This window comes from Ambystoma mexicanum, chromosome 5q (genome assembly GCF_040938575.1).
Source record: "Ambystoma mexicanum isolate Mex_15411 chromosome 5q, UKY_AmexF1_1, whole genome shotgun sequence".
NCBI classification, from domain to species: Eukaryota; Metazoa; Chordata; class Amphibia; order Caudata; family Ambystomatidae; genus Ambystoma; species Ambystoma mexicanum.
In genome coordinates, this window is record NC_090933.1 from 92,291,681 (window position 1) to 92,312,374 (window position 20,694).

The window sequence follows — 20,694 nt, forward strand, 5'->3', positions numbered from 1 at the left end:
AAATCTGATCATTTTTAAATATTCCTTGATTCTTTTAGACAATGCAACATTTGTGGTTATCTCTTTATATGTACCTGTGCCGTCGACCCCAAGTGTGTGTTATGTTTACGATATTGAAAACCATACTAACGCAAGTACTGTGTTTCAGGGAGTTGCTGATGCCTCCTCTTCAATACAATCATTCGTGACAGTCCATGCAGAGCCAGAGGTATGGATACTGACAGCTCCATCGGTCTAGGTCATCAGAGCTCGAATACTTGTCGTTTGATTGTTCCACACAATGTTTAAATCGTGTTTGGCTATTGAGATGTACATGTGTGTTCGTCCTCATGTGCATTTTATGCTAACAATATTTTGATACACAGTAATGAAAATACTATGTTTCAGGGAGTCAATGGAGCCTCATTCCATGCTGTCTATGCGGATACAGAAAATATAGTTGTTGCAGCGCAAGAGGAAGGGGAGACATGCGGATACGTATCGGAGCAACAGCGTGCAGATGTTGAAGGTCGAGTCAAAAAAGTTGCAAAGAAAAGAAACAAAAATAAGGTTAGTTACAAACAGTTCATAACTTTTTTTGTGCTGGGGACTATTTTATGTTTTTTTAATGTCAATTGTACTATACTTTATCTTGTGTTTAAACTGAACATCCCTTTTCCAATCTGTCCTCTTGTTACCCGTGGGTCTACGAACTATACATACACAGACAGTGAAGCGAATGAGAGATGTTGCTTGCCAGACCATTTACACTATGGAGGCTATGGAGGAACTATTAATTTAGACGCGGCATGTTGAGACTCGGGATGCTCATGTCCAATGTACAGAAAATGAAATGAATGTGTCCGGAGAATCCAGCAAAGTTGTATTGGACCATTGCTACAGTGCGACCGCACCACCGCAACAACATGATACTGGATGTATTGAAGATAGCTCTGAAGTAGTCGCAGATCAATTTACACAATCTACACCCGCCAAAAAATTGCCACCAAAAAAGCTGTCGACATTGTTGTGTTCTCCCATCAATGTTGAAGTAGCAGATGTTGAAATGACAGAGAATGAACCAGCAGCAGCATTCACTGACGCATCAGAACTTGATAGCAGCGATATTTCTTTCAAATGTGGTGATATGTCCTCAACGTCACAGGCCGAAACAACTTTGATGCAGGATGACAGTCTAATGAAAGAGGACAAATACATAATATTCGACAGTTGTTTGATGGATTTTATAAGTATGCTGAAATGTGGGCATTCCGTCAGAGGGAAAGTATGTGGGAAGCCATTGATTCATGTGACTCGTCAAAAACAAGGCAGTAACGTCACAATACATGCCGCCTGTAGATTACATCATACGTTTTCATAGTCTGCACAACCGATGCTGGGGAAACTGCCAGCAGGCAATCTACTGTGTGCAGCTGCATCACTTTTTAGTGGCTCCAGTTTTAGAAAGTTAAAGTCTTTCTTTCAGTTTGTGGGACTCCATTTCATTTAAAAAACACAGTACTACAAATACCAACATGATTATCTGTTTCCAGCCATTAGTGATGCTTGGAAAATTGAACAATTGTCTCTAGCAAGTACATTCGAAGGCAAACGATTCAGGCTAGCCGGCGATGGACAGTGCGACAGCCCTGGATTTTCTGCCAAGTACTGCACCTACCACTTTCAGGACATGGATAGTAAGAAAATTGTGAGTTTGGTGGTCGTGCAGGTAACACAATGTACATCCTCAGTGGCCATGGAGAAACTAGGATTTATAAAATCAGTGGAATATCTGCAATCGAGTGGAATGCACATCGACCTCATAGCCACGGACAGACACGTTTCAATTGCCAAGACAATGAGAGAGCAGTTCCCACATATTAAACATCAATTTGACATATGGCATCTTGCTAAATCGATCAATAAGAAAATCTCGGCTGCAGGGAAAAAAAAAGGTTTGGAAAGTATTTCAGAGTGGTCCCAGTCTATCAGCAACCATCTTTGGTGGAGCTCCAAAACTTGTGAAGGGTCAGTGGAAATACTACTTGAAAAATGGCGGTCATTGATGCACCACTGTACCAGCGTGCACCGCTGGTCAGAAAACCTACATTTCCACCAATGTGAACATGGCCCTTTATCCCAAGTGGAGGCACGGAAGAAGAAGTGGTTGAATCCATCTTCACCGACACACAAAGCCATTGAGAAGATTGGTTTTGATAAAACTCTATCAAGAGATTTGAGGGGACTGACAGAATTCTGTCACACTGGCGGTTTGGAGGTGTTCCACAATATGTGCCTAAAGTACAGGCCAAAGCGCTTGCATTTCAGCATACAGGGCATGAGACATAGGACTCTACTTGCCGTCTTGGCCCATAACGAGAATCTCGGCCGTGAACAATCTAGGACTAAGGGTAATGTAAGGATGCCTCGCTACACTAAGGCCTTTTCAAAAAGAAGTAAGCAATGGGTGATCAAACCAGTCTATGAGGAAATGGAGTTCGACTTTGTCAAAAGCCTTATTGTTGCTGTATTAGAGAAGCACAGATAGGGAATTTTGAACGTTTCTTGTCAGAGCACTGATCCATAGCCACCCAACATTGCCACTGTACCATGTCCACCCAAAGGAGAGCAGGTTGTGAAGTACAAATCCCGGTTTAAATAATTGTAATACGATTGTCTTTTTGTAAATAAATGTTATTGTACAGTGTGCATACAAAGTACGCTAACCCTAACCCCTACCTTCACCATCATGGGTGCCGAACTACCTGGGTGTCATCTTTGAATTCTCTCTATTCACCTCATATTGCTGACCTTATCTATATGTGTATGTATATATTTTTGTTGATGTAACTAATTTTCGCAATCTCTTATAAATGCTGGGCACTGTTAACCGAGGGGAGGCTTGCGTATTGCAAATAATAAAACAACCAAACAATAAATCTCACTTTCAACTCAACTCCTCGGGTACTTTATACTTTCCCTGACCTTCCCCAAAAAATTAAGTCTCAATAGTTATGGTTCTTTGGGGCTTCAAAGCTCGCAGACGAGGACAAAATTGGGGCCTTAGAACGCGCCAAGCGAGCCGTTGCAGATGGGAGAGAAGCCAGTTCGCATTTGCACAATGAGGCGCACTACATAGATGGATTCGAAACTTCAAGTTCTCACAGATGGCTTTACTACGGGATGTTGCAAAGAAAGAATGTATGCTAATTTCTAGTGAGGGTCAGTGGCTTTGATTTTCAGCTCGCACCCTGAAGAGGCCCACAACTCGCACTGGCAGTATAAGGTTCTATGTTTTTTGACCTTGAGAGACAGGGACCATGCAGAAAGGACTTCATTTGAAGAGGGGATTGGGAGGTGCAATAACGTTCGAGACGATAAGGCAGAAAATTCTTAAACTAGACCGAGTTTCATGTTAGTTCAGTATACGAAAAATCGTTGAGCACAGTGGGATTTACGGACTGCATTACGCAGAGACACAATGGAAATTGCAAATATAATGTAAGTAACTCTTTAGACGCTTTTATACCGGAATGAAGAATTAATGAATGGATGCATGAATAAATGAATGAATGAAGAGCTTTGAAAAGGTTTGTGGGATCGTCTTTGTAGCGGGCACATGGGCATGCAGGCCCACATTCCACACGCATGTAGACAAAAAGTCGTTTCTCATTGTGTACCAACCTCGCTTTATTTAGTTTTCGCATTGATTTTAGAGCCGAACATACTCCATTGCACTATACTTGAAAGCAAATAGTTTCAGCTCGGCCGTAATAAATAAAATGAATAATATTAAAGATCGGCTGGCGAGACTAATTATAAATTTTATGTTTTCAAAATAGGTATATACTCCTATTTTGCCACTGTCACCAATTTCAGACACCGGCAGACGTTTTCTTCAGCCGCCAGCTGCAGATTAATGTAAACAACTGCACCATTCTGATGATTTTATGGGACGATCGCCAAGGACCCATATGCCCTTACGCGGTACTAGCGGCTAGAAGCAACATATCAACCTTTGCGCTTGTCTAGTGCCTACTTGATGGAACAGCCTTGCAGTTCAACGTGCGACAAAAGTGCCTCTTTGAACGAAAACCAACACCCTGTGTACCATAAAGGAACAGCGCGTGACTCACGATAACATTTTAAGGATTTGCGGATAGAGATAAAAGAAAATAAATGAGTTCATATGGCAATCGCAGAATATTCTATAAACATTTAATGTCAAATAAATGTACTTTACCAAATTTACTGTGTTGCTGTTTGATTTTAAAGTACAGTTTCATATTGCGAATTGTGGCGCGCTGTGTTGTGAGCTGATCTGTGTTGGTTTCCGGGTTCTGTGTGAAGTCTCGTAGAAGACGACTGGGCGCGTTTGCCTACGCAGCACAGAAACGTCACGGAGAGAGGCGGGGAATATGAATGTTTTGATAATGTCAGGCTCAGGGGCGGGGGATGTGATTTAGTGCCGCAAAAGCAGGTTGCCAGGGCGATGGGGAAAATGATAGGATTATCACAAAATGGTAGCTCCCTGGTGCCTGTTTTCGCGTGCGCTTAATGGACGAAAACTCGGGTAAGGTCCATAGGAAATTTATCTAAAATAGAGCGACTTAGGCTTAAAAACACATGGCCGACCCGTAGGGGCAATACAATTTTTTGACCGAACCATTCCTTTAAGCCTTGCTATTAAACTGAGCTGCACATTCCTGAAACTCTGTCATGCTTACCAACAACTAATCACAGTTAAGAAACTTGCATCCCAGCTACCACAACCATGATCTTTCCTCCTCATCGCGTGTGGTTTTCTTCCACTAAATTGTTTGTCTACTGGCTAATCCCCTTGACCTACCACCTTCCCTTCCCCCAACCCTTTTGCTTTTATATCCACAGTCCATAGTCTGCGACAGCCTGGCTCGGTCATCATACGCCGCCTCTCGGATAAGTTTAGGCACCATATGACCAATGCTGTGGTGGTGGGTGCAGTAGGAATGTTGGCTAACATAAGTCTGTTTGGAAGTTCGGAAATAAAATAGTAAAGAAAACAAACTAATTATTTATGATACAGCAGGACGAAGTCTTTACTTATTTAACCAAGATTTTGCTTTCGAAATAGTAGGCTGAAAATATACATCGTTTTATACTTGCCACTACTGGCTATATTGGAACACTCGAGGTCACTCACATTTCACCTCAGAGGGGAGGTCACCTGATTCAATAGTATCCTCTGACATATTTATGTTTCAGGAGACATGGATGCTGAAGGATTTTGTCTTAGATGGTGTGACGGAGTGAGACTCCGTCAGAATCAATGAGTAGTAAAACATAGACATTAGGCATTCAGGAAGACCAGGAAGCCACCGATGTATGGTCTTTCCTCTAATGTTTATACTCTGTGTTGGGTTGCCTAGGAGACGGCTCGTGAGGAGGAGAATGCGGAGGACGAGGTGTTGACGTGGGCTTACTGAAGAAAGGGCGGTTGAGAAAGTCGTCGACGGAGTGAAGGGGAGAAGAGATGGAGAAAAGAAAAGTGTAAATGAAATTGACGAGGCGATTCCCAGCGAGCGGCACAGACGTTGTTTCGCGGCATACAAAGCCGGCTGACAACAGAAGCTGAAATTGACGAGACGAACCTCCGAGGACTGCAGAGTCGTTGCTTCGCGGCTCTCATAGCTGGCTGACCCCGAAAGGAGAAACTGACGAAGTGATTCACGAGGAGCCAAGACAAAGTAACTGCAGGCTGTCGGGGCTTGGATTACCAATTTCCAAGGTACGAAACTGACGGAGGTGAGAGGGAGAGAGAGAAGGACAGAGAGAGAGATTGCTGGGTTCAACGCGAGGAAGAGAGAGGATTCGGGCGTCTGTGCCGCAGGAGGGCTGTTAAAGTTAGCGCCGTTGCGCATTTTAGAGATGATCTCACGGATGACGAGTGAGATCTCCAAGCTAGTTTGAAGATAAGAAATGAGCGCCGTTGCGCCAGTATTAAGGTTAAAAGTTAAAAGAGACAGTGCGACAGCGAAGGGGAGATAAGGACTGAACGAAAGTTGGTACATATCTGACCCAACGTTACGGAGACAAGGCAAAGTCAAGCAAAGCCAAGTAAAGGGCGAGAGAGTTACTGGTCAGAAAGAGAGTGAGAGGGAAGAATTGTAGAGAACGCCGTAAGAGGCAAAAGCAACCATACCTGAAGACCAAGCTCTGACAAGTGAAAGTAGTGAAAGAGATACTCTCAACTGTTCAGCTTAGGGGGCTAGTACAGGAAGATTTCAGCAAAAGAGTACATGTAAAGGGACATTACAAAATACTTAACGCTGGCAGCAGTTAAGAGACCTTTGCCAACCAGAGGTCTGAATCCACAAGGGAATTAAGAAAGCGAACAGAGAAAGAGACAGTGGCGGTTCACTGAGAGAAGGCCTTAAGAAACAAGAAGAGAGAGAGAACTGAAAGAGAAGAGACATTAAGTCAAAGTCTTGAAGAGTTCAAAAGAAAAGAAGTGGAAAACATACATCCCAGACTCCGGCCTGAACTTAGAGCGGCCATTTGTTCCTGCTGAAGTGCTACCCGTTCAAGAAAAGACGTATCCTTTTTTTTAATCTATGAAAGAGAAAGAAAACGTTTGAAAAATTAAAAGAAAGGATTACCGTTGTAATCCACAACCTACGTATTGGCTCTGAGTCTCATTCATGTGTTAAAAACATAGCCTGACAGATGGGTATAGGATTTATCAGAGTAAGGCAATAAAGGGTCCGTTAGGAAGACCCTCGGGCGGTTTACTGGTGGGGATCTTGCATGCCTTGCCGTCCGAGTTGGTAACCCCTTTAGTGGTGGGTGGTAATGTCATGGCTATTGAATGCGACTGTTGTTAGGAAATACAAGTACACGCTTATTGGTGGTCTTCGTGTACGATCCCACTGGAAACGAGAAAACTGAAAGTATTTTCAAAGATCTGGATAACCTGTTCGTGAGGTGGGTGGATGATCCCGAGTGAAACATGATTTTATTGTGTGGAGACCTGAATGCGAAGTGTGGGGAATTTAATACGAAAACCCGGAATGTGAAAGGGGGAGAATGGGAGAAATTCTGGGCAGGATGGCAATTGACATCACTAAATGGGCGAGTTGGAAGCGATTTACCAGGACAACCCACCTGGTCAATGAATAATAAGGAAAGCAGCACAGATTACATATGTATGAATGGCCCCTTACTTGAATATGTAAGCTCATTTTGAACGACACCCACAATTTACAGTGACCATCGAAAATTGGAAACTTGCACAGAGGGGAGTGGTAGGTATCAGTCAGCCCTTGGACCGGGGCATATTGCATTGAATGAAGGAGGCAAAAGAATTTGCTGGTCAGAAGGTAACATTAGAGGGGCAGGCTAATGTTTATCTAAAGCTATGGCGGAGGAGCTAGATATTTTGGGTAGCCTCCATCCTGACGGCATAGAAACCTGGATTAAGGAAAGGACTATCAAAGTGGGGACAGTTGTGGGTAAGCCTAAAGCGGCTCTAGGGGAGGGTAAAAGCAAAGTATTTGATAAGGAGATCCAAATGCCCAAACGAAAACTCAGCAGACAAATCAGATTAGAAAAAAGATCTGCTCTCCCCAAATTAGTTATCGCAATGAATATACGTAAAATCAAAAACCATTATCGCAATTGGCAAAAGCTCCGGAAAGCGGAGGGCCTGAATCAAAACTGGCAGTTATTACTGCAAGCCATGTTAACACGCAACCGAAAACTATGGGGTGGACCCTGACGCTTGCCAAGGAGTCGCAGACCGGTAAGCGTGCAATAAATCCAATACCAGAAGCGACATGGCGCACGTTTATTGAAGTTAAAATGCATAAGGACTGTAAATGGGAGGAAAGGAAAACGGGTGAGGCGGGTGGTTGGCCCTTGCAGTTTAACTGTGAATGCATCATGAATATAATTAAAAAGGCCAAAAACTCAAGTGCTCCCGGACCAAATGGGCTGGCGGTGGTTGTAATGAAATCAGATCCAGTAAGATGGGCAACTTTCCTTTGCAATATGTATGACAAAGTATGTCTACTTAAAAAGATCCCCCGTTCTTGCTCTAGCTCAATACTGATTCCAGTGTACAAAGCCGGAGATGGGTTAAATCCGGAATATTACCGGCTCCTATCGTTACTGGACACCACCGGCAAAGTCTTCTCTGCATGTGTTTTAAAACACTTGCCAGCATGGGTTGACTATAAAGATCTTCTCCATCCACTTCAGACTGGCTTTCGGCACAGGGCAAGTACCAACCAAAACCTTTGTGTGGTGGACCGCATGATAAACCAGGCTAATAAGAAAGGAAATCCTGCCTTATACCTAGCATTCGTGGATTTTAAATCCGCGTTTGACTTGGTGAATGGGGAACGCCTTTGGGACAAAATGTATGAGTGGGGATGCCCTGGTTGGCTACTAGAAATCATTAAAGCCATACATAAGAATACAACGGCCAGAATTCAATTGGGCAATGGAAATTCCTTGTCGGAGGGAATTGATATTGATAGGGGGGTGAAACAGGGGTGCCAGTTAGCCCCCCTACTTTTCAATTTATACCTGGCAGATTTGATCTGTCGTTTGGAAGCATTGGGCATTTGGTTTCCGAAGATCGTAAAGATCATATCACTGCAGTCTTGTACGCAGATGACCTGGTGCTTCTGAGTCACACGGTACAGGGTATAAAAGCCCTCCTGGAATCTCTAGTTAACTATGCAAAGGAAAATGACCTAGTAATAAGCCTTAATAAGACTAAGATTCTGCTGGTTGCGTCAAAAAAAGTAAACAGCGTTCGTATTCGGCTTATTATAGGGCTGATTGATTATGTTCCTTAATACAAGTACCTAGGCTTAAACCTAATGGAGAACGGTAGGTATGAAAATATTATAAATGTTAAGATCACTAAGGCATGACAACTTACCTACTTGATAAGACATTTCTTCAGGGATAATGCAGGGTTCTCATTGAGTGGGACGCTTATGCTTTATAATCACTGGTTTTGTCTCACTATTCTGTATGCCTTAGATAGCCTGGAACTAAATAAGTGGGAATGGTTGAAACGGATTGAGGGCCTTTTCTGGCGCAAGATGTTAGGCTGACCTCAAAGTACACCAGTTGAATATCTACGCCTGGAGTTAGGGTTTATTTCATTCAAAGCTTTGGTGTAACAACGCAGAGGAGAACTTTATCTCTGATCTCAGAGTACGAGGAAGGAGTCCTTGATGGATCGGGCAGCAGGATATGACAGGGGAGCGAATATGAAGAATGATACATGTTTGGAATCAATCAAAGATCTATTCACCAAAATAAACTGGTGGCCAGATTTTGCCAGTGAAACTAGTTATGTAAAGTTGAAAAAAGTACTATCTAGGAAAATAAAGCAATGGCACTGGATTTGTAACTATGCTCACTTGGAAACCTTGCATGTGTACGCTCAAGTGTCCAGGGTGTTCCACTGTTTTGTGCGACCAGTCATACCTGCTGATTTGCCCAGATCCTGGAGTTACACGACTTCGACTCCTGACAAGGATCAATCGGCTTCCCATCCGTTCAACCATAGGGGGGTCAACTGAAACTTAGTCAGGAGAATCGATTCTGCAGGATATGTAAAAACCCTAGCAATGCAGAAACAGCGAGACATATCTTCACAGAATGTCCCAGATTAGGCCGGTTATATATGGTACGGTTAGGCCACCTGGTCCATAGCTATGAATCCATCCAGAGTAAAGATTTTTGGATCCGCCGTCTAAACACAAAATCAACATCAACGCACATTGCGCTATACCAAATTTGTTTGAGTATCAGGCAACACTTTGAGTAAGAAATATGTAATTGGAATTATAAGGAAATTGACTGAAACTTTGCCCTTGTAAATGGGGTGAATATTTGTATGTTGGCATTTTATTTAATTGGTTCTTTGTGTTTTTACTATGCAGTATTGTCCCTGATTTATACTTCTCTTTAGGAAATATGAAATGTGTATGTGTATTTGCTTATAACTTATTGCGTGACATTAGGGCACATTGGAGATGAAATGAAGTACACAATGTGTGTGATGTGAAATTTTACGTTAATGCTTCTTTTTCTTATGTGTAATGTGAATTTATATACGAAAAGTTCTATGAACTGAAACGTATAATAAATAAATAAAAACTTGCCTCTACTCTCTCATAATCCCACCAGAAAACCTTTAAATACTGTTAAAAAAATAGTAAACACGATTCTGCTAGTATTAATTTAACATAAAGAAAAGCAAGTTACTGACACTTAAGCATATATTTTATGTCATATATAACACACCACAACTCACCTTCTCCTTCTATTGTGATAAACAATTTTCATTCGGAAACTATGTGCCCTGAGAGCGACACTGTACCCAATGCTGCCCATGCCAACGATGCCAAGAGTTGCCTCTGTGATGTCATCGACCAGCACGTTGTGATCAAACTGCTGCGTTTCCATTGCACTTACTATTTCAGAACCTATAAGCAAAAATCAGACTGTAAAGTAATGGCTCAGGGCAGTATAAGTAGTTCAGACTTATTTAATTAAGTTCAGCTCAAAGCGACAGCAGGCACCACCCATGAAGGCAGAACCCAACTGAAGATTACAGAACTCCATAAAGAACTCCACAAATAATAACACTCTGAGAATACATATACATCACAGTGGAACACTGTAATAAACACATGAATAGAACCTTGTGATTGGTCTGGATCCACATTCAGAACTATGTTACATTATGATTCATTGCCCAATGCATGCTTACCTAAGTAACACATAAGTAAGTAGACTCAACACATCTTCCCCCTTTCAATGACACAGAGTTACTCTAATACATAGTTTCGCAACCAAAGAGGTTTACCTCTCCTCCTTTCTGCACTGATATTAACGTCTGTGTCATGTTGAACAGTCTTATCAACTCCTCCAGATTCATACACCAACTCATTGTCATTGCCGTTGTCATTACCATTGACATTTTCCCCATCCTCTACCGCTTGACCATTGTTATTACATTTTACTAATCTGGACATGGACCAGCATTCCCCACCTTCCATTATGACCACATTTCCTCTTACTACAGCTATTTTCTTGGGCCCATTGAATTTGCTCTCAATGCATTTAGGAGACAACCTGGGTTTTTTTACATATACGAGTTCACCTTCTCTCCATACCAAACTCTTGGATTTCTTTTCCATGTCAAACCTTTCCTTGTATGCATTTTGGGACTCTTTGATGAGTGTCACAATCTTATTCCTGTCAACATTTACACTCTTGGCCAAGTCAAGCCACCCTGGACAGAGTTTAGTCCCCGGCTGTCTGCCCTTGAGAGACATAAAAGGTGACACTTTGGTAACAGTGTGGGGCGTCGTGCAGTAGTTCCAAACCATCTCTCTCAACACTTTCTGCCACTCCAAACCTGCCGCCATTGCTAACTGCAAACCTCCCTTCACAAATCTATTGGCCCTCTCTACCAGCCCATTAATCCTGGGTTGATAAAGTTGCCTTCTGTAATGTCATATGCCAAATTTTCTGAAAAACTCCACCATCTTGTCAGAACAAAATTGGACACCATTATCTGAAACGAATTCCGTAGGAAAACCTTCCCTGTAAAATGTTTCTTCAAAAAATGATATCATTTGGGCCGTGGTAGCCTCACCGATTGCCTTCCACTCTATCCACTTTGAGTGGTAATCTACTAGCACAATTAAATACTTGAGATTCTCCCCCAAATTCTGCAGTGGGCCCATCAAATCCACAGCCACCTTTTTCCAGGGTTCACCCAGAACACTCACAGGACTCATGGGTGCTTCCCTAACCACTTTACTTTTATCACTCCTCTCGCACTCTCTGCATTTCTTAACATACCTCTCTACTTCACTGTCAACTGCCGGCCACCAATAGAATTCCCTGATGTATCTCTTGGTTCCTCCCATCCCTAGATGGCCTTGATGAGCTACACTCACCAGTTTGGATCTAACATTACTGGGTGGGATCACTTTAGTGCCCTTCCTGAGTTTTAGACCGTCTTCTGATAGACTAAGCTCATCCTTTATACAATAGAAGCAGTCACATTTTTTTTCTACAATATCTTTGAGGCCACCCTGTCCTGGTCCATACTTTGACCTATTTCAACATAAGATCCTCACCATCAGCAATCTCCCACTCATCTCTACTTATGGCATTGTATTCAACCTCAGAAATACTCAAACCTTGCTCTAAGGATGCTTCCTCTGTATCTTTACCCTCCACCGGTAGCCTAGACAAACAGTCTGCTACTACATTGTCCCTACCAGCTATGTACACTATCTTGAAATCATAGGCTAGGAGTTCAATCATCCATCTAGATATTCTGGGTGATCCTTTGGCCCATTCTACACTACCTAGTAGTTGGACTAAAGGTTTGTGGTCAGTTTTTACCGTAAAAGTTTGACCCCATAGATAGAACTTAAAATGTGCCACAGCCCAAGAAACTGCCAGCGCCTCCCTCTCAATAACAGAGTAGTTTTCTTCCGCTCCTTTCAATGGTCTAGAGGCAAAAGCAATTATATGTTCAGTTTTACCAGAGTCCACCTGAGATAAAGCCGCACCTAGACCCATATTACTTGCATCAACCGATAAAACAGTTTTCCTTCCTGACAAACCCTCCCAAAGAGGGTGCTTGTACTATGCACTCTTTTATTTTCTTAAAAGCTTCTTGGCACTCACCCGACCACATAAACTTCACATTCTTTTTCAACCACTCTCTCAACGGAGTGGAGATGGTGGCAAAACCATTTATGAATTTATGGTAGTACTCCGCCAGCCCCATGAAAGAACGTAACTGATCTTTGTCTTGTGGCTGGGGAGCACTGCTAATGCTATCAATAAGAGACTTTTTCGGAGCAATACCATCACCAGAAATTCTATGACCTAAATAGTCTACTTCTCTAACAGCAATCTTGCATTTTTTTATGTGTACAGTCAAACCAGCTTCTTTAAGTCTGACTAAGACAGCCCTTCATTTTCAGCGAACACTAGTATGTCATCTTGGAATACCGTCACTTTCCTTAACCCTCTAAGAACTTCCTCCATCACGCTTTGAAAAACAGAAGCAGCGGAAGCTAATCCAAATGGCATGCGATTGTATTTGAACACTCCCTCAGGAGTGATGAAAGCAGTAAGATGCTGACAACCCTTGGACAAAGGAACTTGATGATATGCTGCTGACAAGTCAATGATGGAAAATATCTTCGGTTCCCCCAAGGTGGAAAGAGTCTCGGATATGTTGGGAAGGGGATGTCTCTCCACAAAAATGTTCCGATTGAGGCTGCGCAAGTCCACACATAGTCTCAGATTTCCGTTTGCTTTGACTACTAGTACAACAGGCGATAACCATTCAGTTGCTGTTACTGGCTCAATTACTCCTTTGTTCACCAAGTCATTTAACTCAACACGAAGCTTACTTCTCATCTTCAATGGCACTTGCCTTACCTTGTGTATCACCGGTTGTGCACCATTTTAAAGTTTAATATGGTGTTCGAAATTTCTGAGTTTCCCTAATTTCTCAGAAAACACCTCCGGAAACTCTATGGTCCAGACGTCTTCTTCCACTTCAGAAATAGATACTGGTTGAGGGGCATTTGCCTGTATTCTTACACCCAAGTTCTATTGTTCCTCCCAACCTAATAAAGAGGCTCCCTTTTTTGCTACCAGAATGTTAGCCTGGCATTCCTTTCCTTTGTAATGCACACATGCGGAACATTCCCCCAAAACCTCTATTGTGGATTCTCCATATCCACAGGCTCTAACATCAGTGGGGCTGATTACGGCTTCACTCTTCTTCAATATGTTCACTAAAGTATCCCGTGACACTATGGTCCAAGGTGAGCAAGTGTCAACTTTCATGACTAGACTGCGCCCATCAATCAGGAAGGTGTCTGCCGGACCCTTTGCCTCACTTGAAGTAGCTGAAATTTCAAAAACAAACTTGGCGCTTGGTTCCTGGGTGGCCGATACTTCCTGAATGTTGTAGTTTCTCCTGACCGATTCTTCAATGCTGGGCCTGTTCTCCACTCTGGGTTCGAGAAAATTGATGGAAGTAGCTTTACACACATTTGCAAAACGCCCTCTACTCTTGCACTTAAAGCATTCGGCAAATCTGGCAGGGCACGACGGAAAGTTGGCACCATGTCTGGGGTTACCACATCTGGTACATGCATTCCTCGCAGTCCAATTTCCTTTCTTTCCAGTGGGAATGTTTGTCCTCTTCTTCTGGTCTATGGCACAGACCGACATGGTGGTCGGACTTTGTTTGTCACCCTTGAGCTCCTTGACATATAAGGACGTCTGTTCGATGCTCCTGGCTAATTCGAGTGCCTCATCCAGCTTCATATCTTTGGCCAGTAACTTCTCTTGGATCCTGGCGTTATTGGTGCACCTGAGTAACTGATCCCTGATTAGAGAATCAGTCAGGTGCTCAAATTCACAGGAGTAATTTAGCGACCTCAAGCATGCGACATAGGATTCAACTGACTCTGATTGTTCTTGTACTCGCTGGAAAAATGTATGCCTTTCAAAGCTGACATTTTTCCTGGGTTCAAAATGGTCCTGTAGTTTTTTGAGGGCCAATGCATACTCATCCGCATCACCAGCCTCCAAAACCTGGTCTCCAGCTAGCCCATCGAAGATCCTGCGTCCTTCCACGCCCAAATTGTGGACCAAGAGAGCCTTTTTGCGAGCTGAGGAAAATCTGTCTCCGCCATTGCCACCAGGTAATTTTCAAATGTGTCCTTCCACTTGTCCCACCTGAGGGGGGGGGCGGCCGGGTTCATTGAGGAACAAAATGGGTGGCGGAATTGATGCTGCCATGATGAACAAAGAATAGCACCAACTATGTAAGTGCAGATGGCTGTGGTGGCTGTGACGTGGCAGGACTTAAATGTCAATGTGGCAGGACTTTAAATGCCAATGTTGTGGTGCTTAAAGACAATTGACCAGTATTTGTGCACTGTTCACTGTGGGAACAATTACCTTTGGTGTACAGGCCCCTAAGTTACAACAAATAGAGCTCTATTTTTTTTTCATGTGCCTCACTGGAACAAAGTGTCTTCGTTGTTGCCAGTTCCAGCGTTCCTTTATTTCTCCCAGCCGTGGGAGTCCTGCTGGCAGTCAGCTGACGTCATAATGGAGACCGGGGCTCATAGAGGTAGGGCCGACACGTTGCCAGGCAACTGGTGTCACAATGGAGACCGGGGCTCGAGCTGACACGCCCCCCACAGCATGTGCCGCAGCGCGTGTGCCTGCGCGCGGCCAGAGCCAGCTGACAGCCACGTGCAGTAGCACGCAGGCAGTGAGGGGCGGGGCCTGCGTGCTAACAGCGGGGCGCGGCTCCCCCACGGCTCGCGGGGGCCTGCGCTATAACGGCAGTGCTCGCGCAGCTCCCTTGCGGCTCGCGCGGCTCCCCCATGGCTCTCCTTCTTCCCAAAACAACGCCGACTTGCCTGGGTGGACCGGAGTCCACCTTGGTCCGATTGTTCCTCTCCGCCTTCCGTCAGTCTGCCTCGCCTGCTGTCGCTAGTGCGGACGGAAGGGGCACAGCGCCGGCGACTCAGCACGAAAGCAAAACGAAGCCAGCAGCTCCAGACAGGCGCCCAGGGGTCCGTGAAGCGAATCCTCGTCGCCAATGTAAAGTAATGGCTCGGGGCAGTATAAGTAGTTCAGACTTATTTAATTAAGTTCAGCTCAAAGCGACAGCAGGCACCACCCATGAAGGCAGAACCCAACTGAAGATTACAGAACTCCATAAAGAACTCCACAAATAATAACACTCTGAGAATACATATACATCACAGTGGAACACTGTAATAAACACATGAATAGAACATTGTGATTGGTCTGGATCCACATTCAGAACTGTTACATTTTTTTATTTTTTATTGTAATTTTTTAGTTTAATTTACAAAGAAACAAACTTTTTATTACACACTTCCCTCTGTCTTTTTCTTGCCAATCCATCCTGCTGCTACACATTTTACTCTGGTCAAAGTCGCATTAGATTATTGGCAGGATTAAGTCCATGTAATTTATCACTGCACATGTTAATTGTGTGTTTGTTACAGAGATTATATAGTTCCACCATTGTTCTAGATTGTCATCTATTGGAGCAAATCTTGCGAGGTGCAATGTCCTTTCGTCCTTGATGGCTGGACATTCGATTATTAGGTGTTTTGCTGATTCGGCAGCGTTGTTGCAGTATCTGCAAAGAATGTCCGTGATGTCAGGGTCCCGATTCATCATTCTAACTACTTTGGTCTTAAGTAGGTTGAGACGAAGTCTCAAGAATTGATTGCGATGGTATCGCGAAGGAAATTTACATAAGTATTTCGGAGTTTCACCAAGACCGTGCGATGAAGTTCCCAGGTCTTGTATAGACTTCAACTTCGCTTCGCTTCATTTTGGATCCAGTTCCAACGGCTCAATTTTGTTTTTGCCCTTTGTGGCATATTTATCACTAGCTCTTCTTTCAACTCTGCAGATCGAATAGTTGCATTCAGTTTACGTTCCCACGCGCAGATTAGATCCGACTTGTTGGAATTAGTGTTTATTTGCAGTATTTCATAGGGACCGGCTGCTTGGGCCATTCTCATTTTCCGCCATGCCGAGATAGACTTCCATAGCACTGTGGCATGTAACGGCTCTAAGCCCAGTTTGTAGCGGATCGCTACTATTGAAAGATTCTGTGGGAGACGTAGTGCTTTCCGCCAGAACTTGCCCTCTAGCTTACACCAGAAATCTGCGGGTATATTCCAACCTCCCTCGCTGCCAAACGTTAGGGCCGGCACAACATTTTGCAGGTAGAAGGAGAGTAATGGTTTTAGCGTAAATTTGCCATATGCAGCATGGAGTTTCAGCCCTTGCAAGGCAAACATTGTAGTTCGCGTTAATAGGTCTAGGGTCCAATTCCATTCACGAATTGAGACATTGAATTGCACTCCAAGGTATCGAATAGAGTTTGTGACCTCTATTTTCTATTTATTGAGAGACCAACTGAAATTGTTTTTGCTCCCTTTATGTCTGCTATTAATTGCCATGATCTTTGATTTCTTGGTATTTATTAGCAGGTCATTGTTGTTACAGTACTTTTGAAGAGCGTTTAAAGAACGTTGAAGTCCAATTTGTGTGGTGTCTAAGAGGACTATGTCGTCAGCATATATTACCCAGGATACATGATGGTTGTTTATCTTCGGGGGGAATGTCCTTGGTTCAGTTAGGGTGATAGATAGATCCGATATAAAAAGTTTGAACAGTAGAGCTGCAAGAGGGCAACCTTGTTTTACTCCTCTCTTTGTAAGGATTGTATCAGAGAGATCTCCTTTTGCATTCAGTCTAACCCGGAAGGAAGTATTTGTGTACAATGCCATGATAGGTAGCAGAATCTCAAGAGGGCAAGACCATGATAGTAATTTTTCCCATAACTTCTGACGATTGATGGTGTCAAAAGCTTGTTTCAGATCTATGAAGGCGAGGAACACATTATTGCCACTCTTGATGGCTTCCAGTTTTATGGTGTTTAGAATGATTAGATTCACTTCTACGCCGACTCCCTTGGTGAATCCTGTTTGGCGTTTGTCAATTATCTTTGCTTGGTCGGCCCAGAGTGCTAGTTTTTTTTTTAAGGAAAGCGGCAAATATTTTTCCGATGATATCAAGCAACGTGATGGGGCGATAGTTTGTCGGATCGCTACGGTCTCCTTTTTTGAAAATTGGCACAACAATTGCTGTATTCCAGGATTCTGGTAGGGTTTTACATGTAGTGATCCTCTCAAACAATATGGAGATGAATCTTGCCCACAGAGAACTATTTGTTTTCAGCATCACGTTGGAAATACCATCTGGGCCAGCGGCTCTGGAATTATTTAATTTTTGAATGGCGCGTTTGATGTCCTCCGCTGTTTCAGGAGTGGGCCAATTACAAGAGTTCCCAATTGCTGGTTTTGTGCATTCGCTATTTTGTATATCAAAGACTGCTGTGTAATGGGAGACCCATCTTGCGTCATTTACCCCATTCGCCATATCATAGGCTGATTTAACTGATCCAGTATTTATTATTTCCCATAACTGACGTGCGTCTTTTCGCAAAATGGTCTTCAGCATGATTTCCGCTTGCTCCTGATCGCGCTGGGTGTTGAATGCTTTTAGCCAATTTCTATAGCGCAGCCGCCGCTTTTTCAATTGGTCGGCACTTTTTTTGCCTTTTCCTTTCTTTATCTTTGTTAGATCGCTGCGTAGTTGTTTCTTGGCTGAGCACAGGATTTCGCTGAAAGGATGTCTATTGATTACATGATGGATCTTTCGATTAGCGATGTCTGCTCTGAACTGCATCAGGAGCGGGCTATAGTTGATATTTGGAGTCACTGTAGCAGTTGTCACGTAATTTTCAGTGAACGTGGATAGTTGTTTGGCGTTAATTTTCAGCCTTGATCCTGAGTTGTTTGTCGTAATCGGCTCCGTATATTTGGTTTCTAGTCGTGGCACCGCCATATCGTGCCATGTCATCATTAATGCATCATGATCACTTATTGTCGATTTTACTGTTGTCAGGTGAGTGATTTTGCTTAATAGATTTCTCGATGTCCAAATATAATCTAGAGTTTTGTTACTCGATCCACGGTGCCATGTCGGTGCAGCAGGGATGTCTCCATTTGTGCAACCATTTAGCATCGAACAGTTTCTTGTCGTCATCTCGTTCATCCAGCGAGCACCTCTGTCGGTTGCATCGTCAGCTGACAGGATGTTTGTTTTTTGATGTGATTTGCATTCCGTGAACCAGGAGTAGTTTAGATCACCGCAAATAATTATTCTTGGTTCATTGTAAGTGATTAAACAATCGTCGATCAATGCAGCGACAGTAGTTATAAATTTGATTTGGGAGATCATCGCTGGATTCCAATACACGTTGATGATTAACATGTGGTCTCCCGGCCCCTTGTTGATCATCGGTAATTTTACCGTTGTTGCTTGAATGAAGAGGTTCGGGTTTATGGCTTTTATAATGGCCCAGTTTAAGTTGTTTTTGATCATCGTGATGAGCCCAGCGAATGGTCGACCAGACTCATTCTTGCCCGCGGCGTTGAACAGTATTGTGTATCCATCGCATGATGGTTTAAGCCTGAGCCACGTTTCTTGTAGGCATATAAGCGTACAATCATCAAATTGTGAACATTTCTCCTGGAATAAATGGGTGAATCCTCTTGTGTTCCAAGAAACCAAGCGGTGAGTGACGATCTTTCCGGGGATCGTTTCCTAGAGGTCCCTTCTCTTCAGAGCTTTGGAATTCCAGCGTGAGTTTGAAGAGACTGTTTGGGCCGACGTGGGTGAAGATCTTAACTGGTCTCGTAGATCAGCGCGTTTTCGCTCATCGTTCTGTTGGGCGAGTAGGCTTGAATTTAGGTCTCGTTGATGGGAGGCACCTTCGTCTGAGAACTGTACAGCAAAGCCAAAAAATAGCAGATCCTCTTTTGCGTCGAGTAGTTGTCTGGCAATTAATTTTGACTTAAGGTGTAGAGTAACCCAGTCTAATCTTGCCTCTGACATGTATTCCACGACTACAATGTCGTCGGAATCAATTGTGCGTAAAGTAGGTATTGTGTGCAATAGTTTAATGATATTGCGGCGATTGAGGTTTACCTCATTTTGGTCGCTTAAGACATTTTCGAGTTGTAGTTTCCAGCTGTTGCACTTTACTGATTTGACAAATTGGTGGGATCTTGTTGTGTTTTGCCCATCACATTTGGCTTTTTGAGCTCTTGTCTGTTTAGGATTTGGATTTCCTAGTAAAGGGGAAGTGTTTTGCCGATTTTGTTCTTTACGGTGTTTATCTGTAGTAGCTGCTTTAGCAGACTCGGCTACGACCTGGGAATTACTGCTTATTCCCTTCGTTTCTGCGTTAGTTGGCCGAGGGTTTTGTGGTCTCTTATCAGCTGTTGTCTCAATTAATGTGGCCGCATCCTTTTTTCTATTTTTGTTATCCCAAATTTTTACCATGGGTTCCTCGGATCCGTCGTCCACTGAATAGGTCGATAGGTCACAAAGATCTATCGACTGTTCACTCTTGGACTCTTCTTCATCACTTATCTCTTCTCTCGCTCTCTTATGGGCTGTGTTTGCCTCCGTATTCGATTTGTTTTCCTCTTCTCTTTTTTTGTTTTTTCCGTTTAGCAGGTTTCCGTTCTTCGTCGCTTGATTGAACATACTGAGGGGCAGAGGAGTTGTGATATTTCTTATGAATCTTTTTGCCTCATTAGTTCGTGGTCTCTTTGCTTTTGGTTCAGTTCTTGCTTTATGACATTTGGCTATTGGCTTAGATTCGGCTTGGGATTTTTTTCCGTCTGCTACCTTTATCGTTTTTGCTTGCCCTGAAAAAATGCCAAAGGACAATTTGGTAGTCAGGTCATGCACGTCTGGGTTAGTATGAGCTTGAGCATCGAACGTGCTTGGTAATATAGTTTCTTTTATCGATACTTTCTCAGTCTCTTCTGACAATTTGACATTTGCTGTCTTGCTCGTTGAAGTTGGATCGAGGGTTTCCTTCTCTTCACGTGCAGGACTCGATCCCATTGATGCGGCTGGTGCCGTCTTTGAAATCATATGCTCGGTTACGGGTGTATTCAATGCAAGCGACTGTGTTGCAGTTTTCATTTCAATGTGTTCATTGATCGAGGACTC

At 43.3% G+C, this 20,694-nt stretch overlaps 1 protein-coding gene across 1 annotated transcript in view; it reads right to left on the reverse strand.

Moving 5' to 3' along the window:
• Positions 1 to 20,694, reverse strand: part of LOC138497245 (glyoxylate/hydroxypyruvate reductase B-like) — a 353,458-nt gene that overhangs the window by 315,378 nt on the left and 17,386 nt on the right. The window contains exon 2 of the mRNA XM_069620580.1: positions 10,298 to 10,469. Coding sequence (XP_069476681.1) covers positions 10,298 to 10,469 — 172 coding nt within the window. The remainder of the gene's footprint in view (positions 1 to 10,297; positions 10,470 to 20,694) is intronic.